Below are 23,161 nucleotides of genomic sequence, written 5' to 3'. Positions count from 1 at the left end.
AACCCAGTGCCTCACGCATGCTAGGTGAGCGCTCTATCTCTTGAGCCACAACCCCAGTCCTGTCAGGACATTCTTGACAAAAACAGGCTTCCCTCAGCAGAGACCCAGTATGTTTGGCATCTAGAAATATCATTGTTGTTCATGCATACTGATTTAAGAATTAAAATATTGGATTTGGGGTTTGGGGTATGGCTCAGTGGTAGAACCTTTGTCAGCATATACAAAGGCCCTGAGTTTGATCCCCAGTACCCCTCCTACCACCTCTCACAAAAAGTTTTACAAGCTATGGATTATAATACCAGAGAATTTTTAAAAAGTTTACTTACTAGCCTACAGAGTATGTACTTTCCCAATTAATGCTTTCCTGACAGAACAGTTGAGGTTTAGATTTACTTACCTATAACTTTGCCCCAATTCTTTGACATTTTATATCAATTAAACCCGATTCCTAAGTCATTCCTTATTAAGACCTAACTACTCAGAGTAGTAAAGGAAAAATATTGAGTATTTGGCTTGAAAACCAGATGTAACCAATAATGCCTTTTCAAAAACCTGTATATAGTCTAAATCAAATCAAAACTGAATTTAGTGTCCCCTTGTTAAAACCAAACAAATCAGAGGTTCTGAAAATATTCAAGAGATCAAAAGATGGTAAATTGAAACTAAGCACCTAGGAAACATTACTTATTTAGTGTTTGTCATTGATGGTGGTTTTATATGTGTCTTAATTTAATTTTAGTGGATATGTCACTTATGTAAATGTGATTTCTATTATCACTGCCATTCATGATTCTCCTACCCTGTTTTTTTCTCATGAGATCTTAGATTCCTCAGAGGACTAATTATTGACTTCAGGGGCAGGAAAACCATATGTTAATTTGCTTGAAAATGTGCCCTCAGAGGGAATTCACTATTTGGAATATCTCAGACTCCAGGCAACTGGGAATGCCCTCGGATTCCTATGTGTTCTCCTCAACTTCTGAGTTTCTACAAATCTTACAGATTTCATAATATCACCTGTTTTCCTTTTATTTTCTTCACTAACTTTCTTACAAATATTTCATGGCATGATTTCTAGATGAATGGAGGGTAGGTAATGTTCTGTGAATAAAGAGTTGGTTGAGAGGGAATGGAAAACACTTTATTTTCTTTATTTTATATCAGACCCTTAATCAACCCATTTTAGAGTTATCTCTCTCTAACTCCTTTTGAATGTTCTCTCATGATTTCCTGTTTATTCTACTAAAGACTTATATTGGAGTCATTAGACTAAGTGACTTTCTGTTGACTAAAACAAAATGGGATCACAACACAGCCACTTGAAAGTTGGCTTAGTTAATTTCATATTTAGTTCATGTTTATAGGCTGTTGATCTCTGAATAAATTATTTTCTTGCTTCTGTTTGCACAGAGCATCCCCATGGAGTACTGTGTTGTTATTACTATTATTATTGTGTTAAACTTATTGTTGCCTTTGTCACAAGAAATAAGAAATATGTCACTGTGTTACAGGAAATCTTTCACTTGCATGAAATTTGGGCATGTAAATGTTAATATTTACACTTAATTTCTAAATTGATTTTTCCTATGCATTTTATGTGTCGGGTATAATTCTCTTTACATATTATCTAGAATTTTTTAATACTAGATTTGCATTATTTTGAATCTCAACTTTTCCAAATTATAATGATCACCAGAGAAATAGTATTTATTTTTCTTTGGTATCTTATAATTCATTCTCAGAATTTGTGCTTGAGCCTGGTAATGCATTTTTATTGTCTTTGACAAATTACTAACACATTATCTAGGCCTTAATAGTTTTCCCTTCCTAGAATTTTCATAGACTTCTCTTTGAGCTTTGTAAGCCCTTTGGGATGTGCATGTGATACTGATTCACACATTCAGAAACCAAATGACCTCTAGACTCATGCCAACTTTCTCTGCCACCCATTTCCTTTTTAAAAAAAATCTATAATTTCCTTGAAATCCATGCCTGCTTTTTCTTTTCTTTTTGAAATTAGATTCTACTATATTCCTCTCAAATAAAACAAAGTGACTCTGACTCTCAACTCAGCAACTTGTAAACCAGCTTGGTTGATTTCATGTTTAATTCATTTTTATAGAGCATTGAATTTTGCATAAATAATATTTGTGCTTTTGTTGATCCAGAACATCCCCACGGGAGTACCAAGCACTGCTATTACTATTATTATTTTGTTTAAACTTATTGCTGCCATTGTCACATGTAATTGTGAATTAGAAGAATCACTTTTGTTGATGTTGATGTATAGCCATATTTCATGCCTTTACCCACTAATTCATAACTTTATTGACATGAGGCAGCAATTTCAAAAGGGAATAAAGGAAATAGTCACTGGTATTTGAATAGTAACAGACAAAATGCAGTTTAGATGGTCATAAACCACAGTAATATCTTTTTCAATAGTTTATGAAATTTTTAACAGAGGAAAAGAAAAAAGAAAGATTTTCTTTCTTATTTTTTTCTTTAAAGACAGCCCGTATGTGTAGCAAATGCAGGCCAAGCATGCGTGAGCATGTTTTTTCTCTCTGTGTTTCTGACATCAAGCAAAGTAAGAAATAGAGCTTTTTGAACAGGAGATTTCCTTTAATTACACTGGGGAAGTGATAATGGTAGGTATTGCATGTTTAATGCAATGTTCTGGATGCCCCTTTTCCTTTTTTTCTTTTTTCCCTCCCTTCACTGCAACCTCATCTTGAGCAGAAATAAAAGGTTCAAGGCTTGTCAGCCTCAGTTTATAGATAGCTGTTTAAAAATAATGAGATATTGGGTATTGTAAGGCTCAGGGCTGTCTTGCCGGACTCATTTATTTCCATTCACCTTTTGTCAGAATTGCAGACAGAAGACATTCAATTAAAACTTGTCACCTGTTGCAGATGACCTAATTTGTACTTGTATGTGTCATAGATTAGGGCTCCATGCTTCAGATGAAGCAACTTTACCTCTGCTGGAAAAACATTTCCTCTGCTAAATATTTTGTTTATGGTTCTTTCAAATTTCTGTCATTTCTGTTTTGGCTCCAAACCAGATTATAAATTTAGTGCATGAGCTTTAGAATCAGCCAAGAGCAGCTGATCATACCTGGGGTGGGGTGCAACGAAGGAACTTCTCTGGGGTTGCATCCTCCTTACAGAAATGCCCGCATATATTTTGGAATGCAACTTGAATCTGAAATGGAGGGAAGCCTTTGTAATTTTCTATGCAATCCTTACACGTTTAATAGTCCAGATAGCTATCAGGAGACCAAAACGAAAGACTTCCCCTTGCTAATTGTTAATTCATCTGTAGAGCAAGGAAGCTTTAATGTGAGTCATGGCTTTTATCTCTTTTAGTGACTGAGAACTTGGTTTAAAAAAAAAAAAAGACAACCTAATGGATATGCATTTCCCTGTGTAATTGTTCTCTTTCATATTGGTGGACAGTGTAGTATTTCCACATGCAGCCAAGTAATTTCCAAAGTTCCTGAATTGTAGTTGTGATAGTCCAACATGAATAAAGGTAATCCTGGGCAGGAAAGTCTAGTGAAATTCATCTGCCTGGGGCTCCCTTCTGAACTGCAGAATTCAATTGGGATGTTCTTTGTCTCCTTGGCTCTAGCAAAATACGCCTTTTCTAATTTGTAGTGTTATTTATTTATTTATTTATTTTTGGTACTGAGGATTGAACTCAGGGGCACTACTGCACTGCTGAGACACATCTCCAGTTACCCCTCCCCCCACCCAACCCCCCTTTTTTTGTAATTTTGTGACAGGGTCTTGCTAAGTTTCTTAGGGCCTCACTAAAATTGCCAAAGCTGGCTTTGAACTTGTGATTCTCCTGCCTCAGCCTCTGGAGCAGCTGGCATACCCGTTTCGCAGTGATATTTTAAAGAGGAACCACAAGTAAGGACATGTGTATCTCTGGGTCCTTGCCTCAATGGAAGGGCAGAGAATCCAATTTTTTTTTTTTTTTGCTTCATTTTTTTTTTTTTTTTACCACTCTGAGTTTTTTCACAGTCTCATAGATGTAAACTTTTTTAGACAAAATCACCTGAATAATAGATGCAAAATCAGTAGCACTGCAGTTGAGTAAGAGTAGATTTTTTGCTTCTTCTTATCATTTCATCATTCTGCCTTCCTCTTGTAGGTTATAAATACTAAATAAACAGTTATAGTTAAGTCAGTGTTATCACATGTGGATTACAATTGAGTGTGGGGAGTATCCTGGAAAAGCAACACTTCTGAAGCAATAAGATGAAGATTAGGGCCTGTCTTCCGCACCAAGTGGCTCCCTGATACTATAGTTCCCATGGCTGCCTAAGAACACTGCCCTGCTTTGCTGCACTTGTTCGTCACCGCCCCCACCCCCCTTATTTTGCTGCAGCCGGACTGTGGCACTGCTTCCCTTTGGAAGAAAAGTATCTAAGAGGATACTGGTTACAAGTATCTTGCAAGTATTGTTTGCTTCAGTAATGGTTTCTATCTCCCTAATCCTCTGCTTTGGGGATATATACCTAATACTCTTTTCCAAAAATAAACTTTGATGGCAGAGCAGCAATCTAAACATAAAGCTTAAGAATGCGAGTTCTAAGACCATTATCTCCAAGATCCAATCTTATGAATTCCAGTTTTCCCTTCTGTCAAATGGGTTAATAACAGCAACTGCCACTTTGGGGATTGCTGTAAGGATTAATTGTGTTAATACATGTAAAGCCATTACCCAATGCTTAGCACATGACAAGCTTTCAATAACCAATTTTTTTTGTTTGTTTTAGTAACTGCCTTGGGTTTTTTTTTTTCAAGACACTTTATGCACAGACTGATTCTTTCACTCAACAACGAAGACATATTACTCAGTAGGGGGAGGTAGGCATGAGGAGGCAAAGACTGTTGAAACAGAAAGAAAGGAACTAAATCATGAAGCCATATTTAACAATATCACTGTCTATTTTGAGAAAGGGCAATAAGTAGTTAGAGAAAATATCTAGGGGTTAGTTTGTTTCATTGTCTTATATGATCCTCAAGAATTTAATGTGGTTAGATTCTCCCTGGAGCATACATGTGAATATACAAATAATTTCCACTCATCCCCTTACTGAGAAGCCTATAAATATGCACATCTACTCTGGATATGATCCCAAAGGAGAACCCCATCAGAGGCTGCCACTAAAATTCCCGCTGCTGTGTTTGATACTGCTAATCTGCCTGTGCCTCTTTTCCTGCAGCTCCTCAAAGGGCTTTTCTCTGTCCTCTTATTAATGATGGTTCCTTAGCAGTAATCTCTGGCGAATTCAAGGGCGTTGTTCCATACGTCTCTTCCTAAAGGGAAGCAGGGCAGTATTTCTTAGGCAGCCAGGGGGACCACAGCATCAGGGAGACACACACACACACACAGTATCAGAGAGGCCCCCATTCTCCATCTCATTGTTTCAGAAATCTTCCTTTTTAGGATGCACCCTGTATTCAATAATAATCCATGTGTGATACATGCACTTAACACAACTGTTTAATTAATATTTGTAAATATCTTTTCAAAATTATTATTATTTCACTGTGACCATTTTTTGCACCTTAAATATTCCAGGGGAGTATATAATTAATGTTTCTTTCTTTCTTTTTTTCTTTTTTAGCAAACTTTTGTTTAAGAACAACATGATCAATGTGTCATCTTTCAGTTAGGAAAGTAGGTGAAGGTTTCCTTGTGTAATTCTCTGAAGGGGAGATTTTTTATTATTATTATTATCCTATGAAATACCTCTAACTTTGTGCTATTAAAAATGTGAAAAATACTTTTGACTTTGTACTATATGATATTATAAAATTTTGCATTTGAGCATAAAAGGTGGACTTTAAATTAGCTGACCTAAGGAGACCTTGAGCTGAGCTATTTTACTTTTGTTAGTGTTTATATGCCTCACAGCAATTTTTTTCCTCCTTGCCCTACTCCTGCTTTCTCAATTTTGTAAATTCTGACAATGTACAAGATTTGTAATCCCCTTGTGGCAATGTAGGCACATGCAGTATTTGAAGAAGCAGCAATGTGAAACCTTCTATTAGGTAGGTAATGCCAACTATTAAAATCTTTTATTCTTTTAAAAAAGAAAATGTCAGTCTCCACGTGAGTAGAAGATCCAATTGCCTAATTAACTTCAAATCCTGTCACATATTGCATTTTGTGGGTATCTTATTTTCTGGGGAAACTCTCATTTCTAAACTTTTTCAAAAGAAGTGTATAAGTGAAGTCCAAGCAGAAATTGTTTGTGTTTAAGATTGCGTAAGTGTAAAGAAACTTTGTCTGGAAGTCTGAATGGGTTTTGATGAAAATATTGAAGTTAGATTAATGCTCATTTATGACCAATCTGGATTTCCCAGATCCTGATCATAAATACTATTGTTGCATGCTTCCACTAAATGATTAGTTGGAGCTTTTTAAATGTATTAAGTTAGTTGGATAATTGTAAGTTCTGTACTTAGGTTTGTACTCTATACTTATAGTTAAATTCTGGGAAAGCATGTTTCATTTAAAAGTTTTTTTTTTAATTCGTTCCTGTCTGTCTTCTAAAATACTCATATCTAAAGATATTATTAGTGACAGGAATGAGCAATAAATAAAATGGAATACCAGATATTTCTATAAATCATTCAGACATCATATGGTATCATTTTTTGGCTTGTGTCCTTTGAATTATCATATCATTCCATCATATCTCAAATCTGTCTATCTACAGAATTGATATAGAATAGGTTGTCAAACTCCATGGGAACAGATAATCAATAAATGATCATGATACAAAATATATCTCAGTAATGTAGCGTCAATATTTCAACAAAATAATAACAGAATGACATTATTTATAGCTTTATTTTTACCTTGAATTTTAAGCTTAAGAATCATTTAAGTATACATTTGCATAATACCCATGATATAATTTTACTGGATTACTACGACAAAACATCAGGGAAGATATTCTTTTTGCATCCATCTTATATTTGGAAAAGCAAATAGGTTAAGGGAATAAACAAAGTTTATAGAGCTAGTTATTGAATAGTCGGAAAAAGAACTGGACCATTATAATGTGCTAACTATACTTTATTCTCTTTGGCATATTCTTCATGTAATCATTAAGAATATACTATTACGTAATTACAGTTGGAAACATTACAAAGGGAAACAACTTTCACAAAATCACTATTGTAGATAATGGACCAAGCTCAGAGGAATTTAACTTTCAGAGCTATGTCACTTGTGTATGGCTATGGGTAAATGAAAGAAAGATTAATAGGGGGATGAGAGCAAGGGGTAGCGGGAGGGAAGGGGAAGGAGAGGTACTGGGGTCTGAATTAGAAAAAGATGTATTCCATGTTTATATAATTATGTCAAAATAAATTATACTGTTATGTATACCTCAAAACAACCAATAAACAGTAGTAAGAAATATTTTGTATTTGTTTAGAAGTATTTGAAATTGTTGATATTTCCCTGATTTTGACAGGGGATAAATTTTTTGCATGTAAAAGTTACTACAATTTTTTAAAATATATTGACTTTACAAACTTTTGCCATTAATTGTTATCTAAACTTGGTGGGAACACTTCTGCATATTGAGTCTCTGTCAACTTTTACTATGAAATGATGAATCTGGTTTTTAATGAGTATCGATAACTAATCTTTTTTATACTGAATGTCATATAAATAAAATTATAAATCACAAAATAATGCTTTAGCTAATTGATTTTTATCTTAGCAAATTGAAAAATCATGGTGTACATAAGAAGTTCTTCACTATTTAGAAACTGGATATCTGTATGTGTGGAATGAATGTAGAGATGGATGGGAAGTATGAGATGGATATAAAGATGGATGGAGAGAGAGTTATTGAACAAGCCACACAGGAAGGGATGAACATGGGGGGGGTCGTAAGAAAGTACCCCTTTAGATTTATATGAAGCATGGAAAAAATAATATGAATATTTTTATAAAATCAGTTTTCCAAGTTAAAAGGAAAGTGCATAGTAAAGACTTTTATTTGACAATCCTTAAAACATGTGTCTCTATAAATATAAAAATCAACTCATAATACACAATAAAAGTTCTGTCAATCAATAATATGTGTATATGTGAGTGTGTGTGTGTGTGTGTGTATTTTTTTTACATATATTTTCTTATGTGTAACAACGAGTTTTCAGTATTGCACTTTCTCCACTGACTTGACCAGGTTGGCTAAGCTGATTAGTGGCTTTAAAGTGCTGTGACTGTGTCTAATTTTTCTCCAGCCAGGATCTAGAGTCAAGTCCTTTAGCCAAGTCCTTTTTCCTAGACTTTCCTGATGGACAGACATCATTGTCAGGAATTCAGCAGCTGTGACTTCATAGAATGTTGTTTGATATGTGAGAATATATTGCTTAGGGTGAACACATTCTCTGACAAGTATCCAAAGCAAATCTAGGTGTCCATAAACCCACTAAAGGTGTTTTTCTGTAAGTTTTCTTTGTTGTAACAATTTTAGAGATATCCAAAAATGTTCCTTCCCTCTTTGGCTATAATTATTTCCCTATCTGTCCTCCTTCCTCTTATGCCTTTACTTACCCACTCTAATAATACCATATTAAATGTTTTCATTCGGTTAGAATTGGGCATAACTAATTGTTATATGCTTTTTATGGTCTAATGTGATTTTGAATTTTTAAAATTCTCAAAATGAAACAAGTTTGAACATATCTTAGATAATGAAAGAAAATGTAATCATCTTATATAAAAAAATCTTTGAGAAAGGTTAGAATAGGAAGAGATGAAAACAGTTAAATGGGGGGGAAGTGGAAGGTATTAAGCTTTAGTAACTACAGATGCAATAAAATAGAAATTTAGAAATTTGAATAAAGGAATGAAATTGCATTGTGGACATGAAGGGTGTTAAAAGTAACAATAAGGAAATACAGTTTCTTTGTGACTCACATGTGACATTATTTCAGTGAATACTTAAAAGCTGTACCTGACTTCTTTGATTTTTTTAAACTATTCCTTTATATAACCTATTTATTTACTCTTGAAGTTGTCACTGATTTTGTTCATAGTCTGATGTGTCAATAAGACAGTACAGGCTTTTTCTAGACCCAAATTTTTGTGTGGTCCACTAAAAGATAATCAACTCTTGAAGTAGGATCTAAATAATATGAAAAATTGTTGTTTCCTTTATATTGTGTATTCCTGATAATCTTTAATGTTTGAATAATATATTCATCTTACAGATTTCCATAGAAATACATTGGCCTTTACCACACTATTTCATATAACTTAGATAACCCACAATTTCACTTGTTCCACATGATATTAATAAATATTCCAAAAAGCAGCATTCCTTGGTTTGCAGAGCATTGCAGGTGCTATATATTTTCCTTGTAGAGTTTTATAGACTTCATTTGCATATGAGTGGCTCTGAGAGACCTTACAGTAAAATAATAATACCGACGATGCTGTTAAACCAAATCTATTTTTTAAACAGTTTGAGAAATGCCAAAATATGTATAATGCATTATGTGGTTGAATGTATTAATGGATAATGTTATACAGTTACATCAACCAGATACCACAAGCAGAGTGTCTTTTTGCTTCTACTGTTTATATGACAAAGAATTATATGGTCTTGTCCTAAATTTGACAACTACACACTGGAAACTAGATTATTATCAAACTCTTTTCCACCACTTCTCCTACATAAATGAAACTTTTCTGTTTTATTGTTGTTGTTGTTTTGTTTTGTTTTGTTTTTGGTTGGTTACCAGGGATTGAACTCAGGGGCACTCAGCCACTGATCCATATCCCCAGCCCTGTTTTGTATTTTATTTAGAGACAGGGTCTCACTGAGTTGCTTAGTGTCTCACTTTTGCTGAGGCTGGCTTTGAACTCATGATCCTCCTGCCTAAGGCTCCCGAGCTGCTGGGATTACAAGCATGAGTCACCACACCCAGTTTTTTCTATATTTTTAATCCCTTTGTTTCCCTTTTGTTTTCCCCTCTTAAGCTTTTTAATCCATGACAGTAAGACCTCTCTGATGTTGGATCTATCCCATCATTATTTAGGAAAAAGTTTTACTAGTGCCTGCTTTCCTGCCTCACCCTCCAGCTCTGCCCTATTCACAGGAACTTTGTTTGATATGACAAGGTAGCCCATATCATTTTTTCTTCAAGAAGCCCATCTGTCTATCTTGTTTTCAATCCAATCTACTCCTAGATTACCCACGTATGACAGGAAATACTAATGTGTGTCATATTGTCAAATGACATTCCTCTCATGAGACACAGGGATATTTTAATATAGAATAATACTTGCATTGCAAAAGACTAGGTCTCGTATAGTATAATTCTAATCCCCAGATGTAGGCTCTTTGATTGAGTTCCACAAGTTCATATTGAATGCTCTGGTAGACCCTAGGATTTGATACCTTTTGGTCTCCTGGTCTTCTGGGTTCTATACATTGAGTTTTTAGGAGCGACTAATGACAAGGAAAAAAGAAGTACAAATATCTTTAATTTAAGACCCTGTACTAGCAGGAAGAAAGTAATTTCTTTGCATTAATTCACATGGAATTAATCTGTTTTGTTTTGTTTTGGGTATATAAGTGGTGACTTTGGTGGCTGTGCATACAATGTCTTTCAGGTCTGTTATCTGGCAGTACACATGGTTTCCAACTACTGGTAATTTTGATTTATCCACCACTTTTTTACATTCCACCTGTACTCCTGGATCATTCTACCTTCTGTCTCCAGAGCAATCCTAAGGGGATATTGTCAATACATTTGGTTGGTTTCAAAGATTGTTACCTAAACAGTAAGCCAGTGCCTATCTTTGCTCACAGGGGTGCGTCTTGACAGAGTACGTGGAGGTCGGCAGAAGTACAAGCGCAGAATAGATGCAGAAAACAGCCCATACCTGAACCCTCAGCTGGTTCAGCCAGCCAAAAAGCCATGTAAGTACCACAGATGTGTCTGGCTTCCCAGAGCACGAAATCCTCCCAGTTGGCTCTATGTATATCCATGTTGGCATGCCCAGCTCTACTGACTCCAAGGAGATTTCTCTTTGTTGGAGAACAGTGGTTCTCTTCCCATGAACTGTCTGTGAGGAGCAATAGCGACTCAACTAATTATCTTTTATTTTTTTCTTTTAAAGATGTCTTTAGGGTTTTTTTTCCCTTACCTTGTACCTAGTCATTTGTGGAAGCATAAGCATATTAATGCAGAGCTTATATAGTATGAATTTTACGTTTACTGGTTATCTTTATTTGCGGAGCTACATAAAATGGATCATACTGTGATCATTAGTTCATTGGAGCTGTTAGTTTCGGATTTCACAAGAAAGTGATTTTTGTAGTTTTCACTAACTAAATGAGTTTGGCTGCTCAACCTCCCAATGAAAATACATTAGGGGCCTCATTAATTTGGAGCTATAAGAAGGTTAACACTCTAGATAGCAATGGATTAAAACAAGAATGAACCCTACTAATAACAAGCATAGGTTGGTGGTTCCATCTCAAATGCCCTTATGGGCATTATGAATTGTTTTTCAAGAGCTCATGGTTTTATGATGCCAGGTTGCAATTTGATAGGATGACGGGTACATTGCTAAAATGCAAACCCCATTCTCCTTGTCATTAACTAAAAAGAGTTGGAATATAGATTGAAGCAATAACTGCATCCCATTTTCTGAAAAATCAGTTAATAGCTGTAGTGCAACAGAGCTAGCAATTTAGGGTGTTTATGCATAGAGTTCATACTAGATACTGGGAAGTGCTTTAAAAGAAAGAATTCTCACAGTTAGCCCTCTTTGTCACAGAAGACACAACACACTCTCATCAGAGGAAGTTGCCTCTGCAGCATTCTAGAAAAGGAGTGGGGAATTTTTGATCTGCTTTCAAGGGAGGAGAAAGTATCCACTTCTAATTCAGATTCTCCAGGAGGGGTCACTGCTGTGCATCATCCATGCGAGCATATGGGAATCTGTTAAATAAATAAAGCAGACCCTGAACTGTAAATGAAAGGACATTTTAGCTATGTCAAAGGAAAAACAACCAGTTTTACATAAAATTAAAGCTTAAGTGAACATATGGCATAGTTTCCTTTTGCCTTTCCAAAAAACATTATGTTGATTATACCTTCAATTGTCCAATCTGGCATCCTCTCCTCAGCCTGCATAAGCTGTTTGGCATTCTGCAAATACAATCTAGGACTGCATTAAGCAGATTTTGCACATTATAATAAAAAACTTTCTGATAATACAATAAAATGCAATAAACACTAATGCTTAATTTCATTAGAGGTTTAGGTTTAGTTTTCCTTGATTCAATAATACACAGATTGCCCATTTCTCATTTATTTTATGCTCACATTGACTGAAGCCATTGATAATTTCCTTTATGGAAAGAAAAATGAGCACCAGCCCATTTATAAGTCAACACGATAGAGGAATATCTATCGTTTTTTATGTAAACCTGAGAAATTGGGAAGTGGCTTGTCAAGTACCTTTAAGAAGATTACGGCAATTTCAGTGAGCTCCATTTGTCTGAGATAAAGAGGACTCCTAATAAATCATTACTCATTATCTAAGGGCCTCTGTGTTAATTTTCCTCAGTCCATCCAATTAGTGTGTTTTTGTAACAAACATTTATAAAACTTAATTTTCAGATCCTGTCAGATAAGTGTCAAGAGACTGTGCATGGGCTCTGCAGAGAATGTGGTTGGGGAGATTTCCGCACCCTGACTGATGTTTGTCTACTACAAAGGCCCAAGATTGAAAATTGGGTTCTATTGATTCTAATTAGGGAAACATTAAATAAGATTTACCTAGAAACAGTGCTGCCGGCTATTCCATTTTCTGAACGCTGGGAATTTCTGAGCTTTAACGAAATATCTCTGATCCCCTGAGTCAAATATCCATTGACTCCGGTAAAACAGGTTGCATTTTACTTGTGTTTTTTAAAAAAAAAAAATCTAGAATGGTGATTTCCTTCAGTTACATGTTTGTGCCCTTTACTATTGCATTTTCTTCTAATCCTGAGAATCTAGTGGTTGCTGACAGGTTTTGCTGCTTTGTCAGAGCAATGAAAGTTGAAACTTTTCCAAGTGAAACTAAAAATACAGGGTGTTATTTCTGTAGCATATATGAGAAACAAATGTCACTCTTTGTAGATCCTACAAATTCAAAAGAATGCATTTCATTTTTAATTTTTCTAGAATGTATGGTATTTGGGAATATTTCCTCCCAAATCCACATATACAGTTTAATGATTATTGACTATTATTGCCAACAATGACTGATTATCTGGTGACTATTTGAAAGACATATGATTCATAGCCATATTAGTAAATTTTAAAAAACATCATGCTAGGAAAAGCCTCAATTGTAGCTTGGATAAACCTTGTTATTTCATGAAAGAAAACTAAAAGGGATGCTGTATTTAATTCTACATTTTGTGCAGTGTTGTCCTTTTAGGTTAAAAAAGTTAAAAACTCAGTGAAAGGCAAATGGTCTCATAGATACAGTGGAAACTTTGACTTTGTTCACAAAGAGCCTATTTAATATCCTGGTTTTCTAGAATAATAATACATAGAATATTTAAATATGTAGGTTTATTCTCACCCATTCATATCTGCACACAGAGAAGAAAGTATAAAATCTAAAGTAACATAGAGAAATTGAAAATGGGTCCAACAAGAAAAATTGTTCTGTTAGCCGGGATTTCCAACCCCTTCCATAAACTCTCACATGCCCCTGAGGAATAAAACACATTTGATGTGAGGCTTTCCATTTGTCTCTAGTGTTTATTTTATGAAGGATTCTTAAAACATATATCACAAATTTCAGACAGATAAATCTGAACCAGAGAATGAACTAAGGACAAGAGATGAAAATGGAGGATTAAAGAATTAGGCACTCAGAGGAGAAAATACTGCAACATTTAAGTAGGAGTATTTTTATGGAAAAAAAAATTAAGTTATATTTGGAAGGTTGGCTGGGTGTCTGGGGAGGGGGAGAAAGGAAAGACTTTCTATTGAATGCATCCCACAGAGATAGAGTTATATAGTCAGTAATTCACCCAGGCAGAAGGGCTCCGACCTTTGCTCCGCTTTAAAGGAATTAAGACAATTAATGACTTTCATGCCCATTATGACTATGGGCATTAGTAGTTCTCTGCCTTCTGCATTACAGTCTATATTTCAATGGTTCACTGTGGTTTTTTGACTTTACAGCTATTGCATACTATTTAATCTGATTTCCCAAATCCCACTTAAGAATCCAATAGCAAACCCAGAAAGCCTCTAACTTCTTTTATCTGTTTGTTATAAAAAAAAAAAATTCACTACAGGACAGATGCTTCATTCCCGCAAAAACAGGTAAAGCAAAGAAGAAGAAAATATGTTCCATTGTGTCTGCAGTGGTGCCTTCCTTGCTATGAATTTTCCTGAACACTGTTTAATACATATATATGTATTAAACCACAAATGTAATATTTTGAGCTTATTGTAGGCTATTTGAATGATTTTTTTTTTAAGACAAAGAATACTTTAGGGTTTGTAAAAGAAGGATGATACTGCTAGTGATGCTGTAGTGCTCTGGTCTGATCCTGCAGATAACAAGATTGTCTCACATCTGTTGGTGGCTGAACCGGAGAAGATCTATGCCATGCCTGACCCTACTGTCCCCGACAGTGACATCAAAGCCCTCACTACACTGTGTGACTTAGCCGACCGAGAGTTGGTGGTTATCATTGGATGGGCGAAACATATTCCAGGTACATTTTCTGAAAATAAAAGAAAAAGAGAAAAGAAAAAGGTTGACATTAATTCCCTGGGTTTTATATATGTATATAGATTTGGGCAAATTAATCATTTTCTCATAAGATTTTTTTTTTACTTCTCATTTGTTTTTTATCACACTTAATTTAGAGCTTTGCCAATTTGATGAATAGAATCATAAGCCTTTATATATGTGTACCACCTTAAGCTCTCACTTATTTTTCATATATGAAGGTACTATTGGGAGTATAAGATAAAGAGAATTTAAGTCTTAAAAACGTAGTTTTATTGTTTTCAATTCTGAGCCTTTTCCTAAGGTAATGATTCTACTTTTTCTCTTCACTTTAAAAAATGTTATTGTCAGCATTAGTCTAATTAACATTTTTTTCCTTTTAGGAATTACTTATTTTGTTTCTCATGGTGGCTATTTGCAATGAATTGCCCTTTCTGTTCATAAACTTGGGTTTACAATTAAACACTTACCAAGCATTTATATAGAAATTCTTAAAATAAATATTGAAGTGACATGGGAAATTTTTTCATGTGGCAATTTAAAGTTAGTATTTTAAAATATTCTCTTATTTTCATTTCTTGTCTTATCCAATAATGTCAGTAAACATGTACATGATCACAAGTTTTGAGAATTTCAGTATCCTACTTGAATTATTTTTTATTTGTTTGGACTTTGATCTTCAAATAGTTTATAAACAAGTTTTTGATGATGAACAATGTTTTTCTGGTACAGTTAACTTATTTCTGTCTCCTTAAACTAGTTTGTCTTTATGCTTTGAATGCTACAGTAATTTCTTTAATCAAATTGATGGAAGTCCCTTTCCCAGCCCACACTGAAACCAATTTATTGGTCATGATACGCCAGCTATGTTGCTAACAGTCGTAACGAACTGTCAGGCGATATCGCAGTGAAGCTAATTTGAAGTCATTAGGTGTGCAGCGTTCAGGCGACAATTTGTTACAGTGGTTAGGAACACAGCTGACATTTCTGAATGGCTTTGTTCAGTGTAGTTCTAGATGAGGCCAAGCAAATTGTAAACTAATTTAAACATCACTCTGTATTATACCAGCTACTTTGTCTTACACTGTTTGCTAATAAAGCACCCCAAATTAAGTCAAAACTAGTTAAATAGGTGAGCTGGAGTGTATTCTTTAGAAAAATGCCCATGCAGGCATTAGTATATCTATAAGAAAGATAAGAATTTGATAATGTGGATAAGTGATAGTGCATTTGGATTGTAACTATGTCAATCATACAAAAATTTAAAAAAGAAGAAATTTACTAAAAGATATTAAAATATTTGGTTACTGTGATAATGGGAATATCCAGAATTTGTAAAACAGGACATGAAAACTTGTTTGGAAGGCAATTGTTATTGAAGGGTTTTATAGTAGAAGCAAAACTAACATCTGTTGCAGCATCCTTAGACATTTCACATAATCACATAATCAATATGATTTATATTAATATATAGCGTATCACTATTACATACATGTACCCATGCATATACACACTTACAAATATATGTGTTTATAATAAAATTATTCTACTTCAGGGTTTTTCAGCCTTGGTACTATTCATATTTGGGACTAGATAATTCTTTTGTAGGCAGTTGTCCTGTTCATTATAAGATGTTTAGTGGCATCCTTGGCCTCCACCCACTAGATGCCAGTGGCACTCCTAATAAAAATGTCCTCAGACATTGCCACATGTCTTCACAGGGATAAAACTACACCAGCCTATCCCTCCTTCCCACAAATGAACCATTGTTCTAACCCAGGAATCATGCATGATTATCATCATTTCAAAGACAGATTTGAGGCAGAAAAGTAAAAAAAAAAAAACACTTGCACAAGTTCATCAACATATCCAGTGCCTTCAAAACATATATTCAGCATTGCTTCCTGGGATAGAATTAGGATATTTTAGCCTCCAAGTTGATTGCATCTGAAAAAACTATTTCAAAATATTTAGGATGATAGTATTATTGTTGTTAGTGTCAGGAACATGAAGGGGTATGTCACTATGAGTCCAGACCACATATTACTTTTGCAAACTTTGCTCAAGTCTCCCTGAAACAAGGGATTGTTCAAGCCAGTATTTTGATTTCATCCAGACATGTTATAGTAAAGACTACTAAAAGTTAACAACTTCTTCCAAACCTTCTGGAAAGGAAAAGTCAGTGATAAACTTTCAGGTCTGGTTGTGCATCTAAGTAGAAACGTCAGCTTATAAAGGAACTTATTAAAGTAATGGGGCTCTAGTGACTTTTGAAAAGAGGGTAACTTTAAATAACTATGAGTAACACTATTTTCAGTGGTGGAAACAATTACTATACGATTATGTGCTCAGTCATAAGCTGAGGCTTAGAGTTGGTGGGGACTGACGTTATTCTCTCTCCATGGCAAATGCCAGAGGAGGTCACTGTGGAGTGATGATTCACAGCTCTGATTTTCGTAATACCCTGAGGGTATTTTAAATGATTGCAAGGAATATCTTGCTTTTCAGAAGGGGATTAGCAAAACAGGAGTTAAACAAAATTCTTTTTAATTTTTTTAATGCATGTACCATCCAGTGTTTTGAGGTAGTAGAGAGGGTGCTCAGCCCTCAAAATATGCTGGTTTACCCTGGCTTCATGACAACAGAAAACGACACAGAGGTATGTAGAGCACTGGACAGGGAGGTAAAAGCAAAGAGAACATAAAGAATGAAGTCACATTTCTGCCTTGATACAAGTAAAATCATGTTCTTGATACATCAATCAGTCTTGATAAGTTAGGTAAGAGTCAGAATTAAAGACTAGTCAGAACTGAAATTTCCCATCTTAGTTTTAACTCCACAACTCATTGTTTTTATAAAGCTTACATTAAAAGGAAAGCAAACTTTCTTTTAAAAATAAACTAAAATTTGAGTCTTTGTTTTCTTTCAGCTGCTCTCAGCTTGTGTATGCACACACATACTCTCTTTAAAGTTTAGCATCTCAGATCAGATCAGTAGCCCTTCTGAACTGCTAAGAATGAGCTTTTGTACACTTGCTTTTGCTACAGAAAAAGTGAAGAATTCAACAAAAGAAAACATTGAAGAAAAATACATATGGAGTGGGGTTTTTTATCAGTAAATAGAATTAGTTGACTTACATTAATAAATCACATAAATGGGAAAGTGTGTTGTTATGAAACATGACCGTACTTTATCTATAGAAGAAAAAAGATCACAAGGGCTTTAGAAAATGCTTGACTTTAGCTGGAGGAGCATAAGGGCACAAGAACAGATGATGGTGCCCTAATAGCCCTTTTTAAGAATGACAGGGCCCCGCCATTAGCATCCTTTTATATCCTTGGAAATTGCTCATGCCTCGCTTTTCTGGTTCCTATCTGCCTGACTCTTTTTTATTTCTCTTTCAATTTCGTCCGCGCTCGGATAAGCGCATGCTAACACAATATGATTGAGCTGTAAAATGGAACGCTGTCGCCTCTAATCTCTTTTATGTAGATACGGAGGTACTGCACACTCGACTTCATTCTCTCCCCATTGTTGGCCTTTTTTAGAATGGGTTGCCAAGTAATGGAGGCTCTGTCAAATATTAGAGCTAGGTTTCACAGGATGTGATAAGACGATTATCAGCCCAACAGTCAGATCTATTATTGTTCTTGGTGGTTGATTAAAATATTATTATGTGCTGGAACTTTGTTAACAAAATGCAGAAATGTGCTTAGTCAGATGGTGTTTTATTAAAAAAAAAAAAGCGTAACCCATATTAGCTGACCTATATAAGTGGCTTAAGTGTATTTACAGATCTTGTCAGCTTACTTTAAAAGAACAGAAAGGTATTTGAACAGTTAAATAAATGGATGTGTTTTAGACTTTTTTTTCCTTTTTCAATGTAGTAAATGTTCAGACTGACTTATTTATTTTTAACGTGACAAATTCAACAGTGACCTAGTCATGAAAAAGGACTTAGCTCAAATTTGGGGACCTCTTATTCACATTATTAAAAGAATGCCTATTATGATGCATTAAACAGGAAAAGAAAAACCTATAATTTTCTTCATATCAAGTGGAGGCAGGAGATATTAAGCTCTAAAAGAAAACCACACTATTAAGATGATGTTATAAAATAGTCTTTAAGTATATTTCTTCATGTAAGAAACAGAAAGCTAAACTATAGGAACCAATATTTTCCATTTACCCTGAAACACTTTTTTGTAAAAACATGCAGTTATAAGAATGTATCAAAAATGACTCATTGGCTTGTCTTTTTTATAATTTTCTCAGAAAAAGAATTTAGACTTGCCTACAATGATGGAAATCTGTAAAGAGTATTAATTAAACTCTCTGTTAGGGCATAAGTTTTTCAAAAGAATAACTAAGAATATTTGGACAATTATTGCTAATGGTACTGTTTGGAGTTATACTTATTGTTCAAACAAGTTTTATGTACAGGCCAAATTTTAACACCACATTCTTTCCCAAGTTAAGTAATAAAAATTTCACTTTAGTAATACATATTGCTAGATATTAGTGTATAAAATGCCCATCTTAAGCTACTAGTAGCATCATTAAGTGGTTAGGATGTACAAAAACACATGAAATAGGGCAGAAATAATTACCATAAGATTATATTCCCATTTGTAATTGAAAATATATTTCCATGTGTTTCACAAGGGATTATCGTTTGATGGATAAGAAGCAGGGCTTGGTTGACTAACGATGAATCACACACCATAAGCAAGTAGCATGTAGGACTGGGGTTGTGGCTCAGTGGTAGAGCACTTGCCTAGCACGCATGAGGCACTGGGTTCAATCCTCAGCACCACATAAAAATAAATAGAATAAAGTCATTGTGTCCATCTACACCTAAAGAAAAAAAATATTTTTTAAAAAGTAGCATCTGATAGTTTATTTTGAATTTATATGATTGGAACTTGTTAAATGTGTATTAATTAATTGATTTAAAAATTTTGTTGAACTAAACTTTAATTGCTCCCTAAATTTATTTGTAGTTGTAATTTCTACCTTGCTATGAATGAATTAAAGCAATTGAAGACTTTTTTCTCAGAATTACTTTTTCTTTTGTTTATGTGAACTCAGTGATTTCAGAGCTGTGAAGTAGTTGAGTGTTCTAGTTAAATGGAGAAAAGTTAAAAGTGAGACCCAAAGCCATGACAACTAAGAGGACTATTTCAACCACTATTTCAATTATAAGAATATGCAATTATTAAATAAATGAAAGTTATGGTTAATATATTTAGTTGTATACCTGTGAGTCTAAAGGGTAGAATGATTCTGAAAGTAAAATCAGAAAACCTGAGCTGTAGATGAGAAATATTTATGTTACCTACTGTTCTAACCATTAATTATATTATGAAAATCAAATGAGGAAAAAAATGCACATGCAAATTATATTCCTATGTATAATTAATTTGCAAATTATAAACCATGATCTAACTATAAAGCATTCAGTGTTCATTTTTGTTTCCAAGGTACTGCACAGATTGTCAGTTTATTTCGATGAAAACCAAGTGACCCAGGAAGTTAGTATTCATAAAAGTTAATCTAAAATATATTCAGAGAAAAGACAAATTTTCACTGAGAAGTGTGAAAAACTTATTTATCTAGGAGAATCATTTTATGGGTATTGTCATTCTGTTCTAGGTGAAGAGGAAGGGATCATTTTAGCCTAAGTAATGTAGTCCATTGTGCATGACCAAACCCAAAATAACTGAATGTTTTATTATTTTCTAAAGTCAAAACTGTGAAATATAAATAAGAACCAATAAGTCAAAAAACATGTTGTGAAAAAATATATAATTAGAATGGTCAAATAAGCACCCCTTCATATCAATAGGTACCCTTGCTAGGAAACCATCAGTGTTTTACTTCTGCTAGTTACTAGGTATCCAAAAATATATTTGCTATCCATACATATCCATGCCATTGTACCTGAAGTATTTGAGTGTCTGTAATATACGTTACACTTAGTACCATAGGAAATTTTCAAAATGTGCATGACATGGTACCTACTCTGAATCTTTTATCTGCATAGGTATATACAAATATGTGTGTGCGTGTATTTATAATAATCTTCATGATTTACAACTTCATTAGTTTCAGACCTAAATTATTCATCTTTATTCTTTTCCATGGAGTTAAATTTTAAATATAAAAACAATTAACGTCTATATAGCTCTTGATCATTTACAAAACATATTCATAACCTTTTATGTGATGTGCACAACAACTCCGGAGGCAAGTTTCTTCTGATTAGCCATACTTCATAGATGAGCAATTTGGAGAGTCAGAGCTTTAACTCACACTGTTGGTACTGTTACTTAAATGATACTTTTAATGGAACTTACATGACATTTTTACCAGTATCTTCTTTGTGTCTTTCTCCCCACTCCTCATCTACTTCCACTGTGTTCTTTTTCATTTATTCCAGGTTACCTACTTGGACTTCCTAATAAGTGTAGGCTCATGTAAAACATCTAGCCTATCTCTTTAATTTTGTGTATTTGCAAAATGAAAAGTTAAAGGGGAGTGAATAGAAAGGGAATGTATGACACATCTTTAAATCAATAAAAATCAAGATATTTATTGATGGTCTACCCTAGACATTCCTGATCACAAATTTTAATGAAAAGAGTCAATCATTGTTCAACTACTCATGTGAATAGCTATAAAAGGTCCTTCAACGATTGATTGTGAAGATCAGGTGCTCACTGTTTCTGACTTTGGTCAGATTCACTGGGTGTTGTTTTTGATGGAAACGTATAGGTAAACTGGAGTAGAAGTGAATAGTTGTGAATGACTTTGAACCATATTGAAAATGTTAGCTATATCTCTTAGCATTGAATCAATGTCTGCCTCCCTTCTTCTTTCCTTGATTTCCTTCCCTCCTTGCATAAGCATGTAGTGAGCTATGTGTTAGGCACTGTACGCAAAGGATACACACAAGAATACAGCACACGTTCTGCTTCAAAGACTCTCAGGGTGCCCTCGGTGATATAGAACTATAACCAAATAATGACAGCCATGTGGAAACATGGAAGGAAGACATGACTGGAGCTAGAGACGTAGGCAAGGACCCTATCATAGAGAAACTTGAATTTCATACTGAGGAAAACCAATGTCCTAACAATGGTACGGAACCCCCACTGAAATTTTTAATTGACAGTGACCTGATTATAACTTCATTTTGAAAAGGTTAAAATCAGGGCTGGGGATGTGGCTCAAGGGTAGCTCGCCTGGCATGCGTGCGGCCCGGGTTCGATCCTCAGCACCACATACAAACAAAGATGTTGTGTCTGCTGAAAACTAAAAAATAAATATTAAAAAAACTCTCTCTCTCTCTCTCTCAAAAAATTATTTAAAAAAATTAGAAAAGGTTAAAATCAGAACTTTTGAGTCAAGTTACACAGAGAAAGCTTTCTCAATACTTTTGAAAATAACAATGTTACCTTTCTAAAATGTTGAAGATTTCTGTATGTATTATATATTAAAATATGCTATCATCTTCAGGCAAGTTCATGGTCATTGCTAACCTCTTTTTTTTTTTTTTGAATGATAAAGTGACATGATGAGTCCAGTCATTCAGTTCATCATGTAGCACAATCTTTCAGAAGCCTGAAATACTCTGAAATCTACTGCTTTAGGATTACCAAACATTGGAATCCTACAGACCTGGCACAGGTCTCCTCTTTCTTTTATGATATTCTCCTTTTATTAACGGATCTGTTGCCTCTAACTTTGGGGTCATTCTTAACTTGGCGAGTTAAACAGAGAAAACTGTTTGGGTCTTATGGGAAATTGTTATATAAACGTTGGTATAATTAGTATAATCCACAAATGCTTAAGTGTGTGATTAAAGCAGTTCTTTCACCTCTAAAAGAAGAATTCAGTAGCAGCACAGAACATGACACATGGCGTGTTTTGTTTTTCCCTTTGCTCCTTTTTGACCCTCTTTCCAACTCTAGTCCCACTGCCCTCAGTGGCTGGTTGCACTTTTTCCCCTGCGTCCCCCTTTATCTGCCTCAGCCAATCTCCAAATGAATGCATGTCTATCCTAGCCTTGGCTTTGACACTCTGGATATATTGATTAATAGTTGCCCTAAGCTCCTTTTAGCAAATCAAATTTTCACTTTTAGCAAGGATTTCGCCTCTGATTTATTCAGCAAAGTGAAATGCACTAAATTGACTTTGACATTCAGGGAAAATGGCTGAAAAACAAAGAGCAGAGGAAAAAGATATAAATTGTATGGCAGCTGGAGTTTTCAAGCATCAGAGAAACAGTTTTCTATGAAATACAGAGTAATTCAAAAGCACTTTTTAAACACATGCAAGT

General features: G+C 34.6%; 1 protein-coding gene across 15 annotated transcripts in view; it reads left to right on the top strand.

Moving 5' to 3' along the window:
- The window catches only part of Esrrg (estrogen related receptor gamma), a 595,402-nt gene that overhangs the window by 520,400 nt on the left and 51,841 nt on the right, over positions 1–23,161 (top strand). For all 15 annotated transcript variants that reach the window (XM_078022829.1, XM_078022828.1, XM_078022826.1 and 12 more), the window contains 2 exons: positions 10,871–10,981; positions 14,639–14,800. In XM_078022829.1, coding sequence (XP_077878955.1) covers positions 10,871–10,981; positions 14,639–14,800 — 273 coding nt within the window. The remainder of the gene's footprint in view (positions 1–10,870; positions 10,982–14,638; positions 14,801–23,161) is intronic.

This window comes from Ictidomys tridecemlineatus, chromosome 10, assembly GCF_052094955.1.
Source record: "Ictidomys tridecemlineatus isolate mIctTri1 chromosome 10, mIctTri1.hap1, whole genome shotgun sequence".
Lineage (NCBI taxonomy): Eukaryota > Metazoa > Chordata > Mammalia > Rodentia > Sciuridae > Ictidomys > Ictidomys tridecemlineatus.
This window is presented reverse-complemented; position numbering and strand designations above follow the sequence as displayed.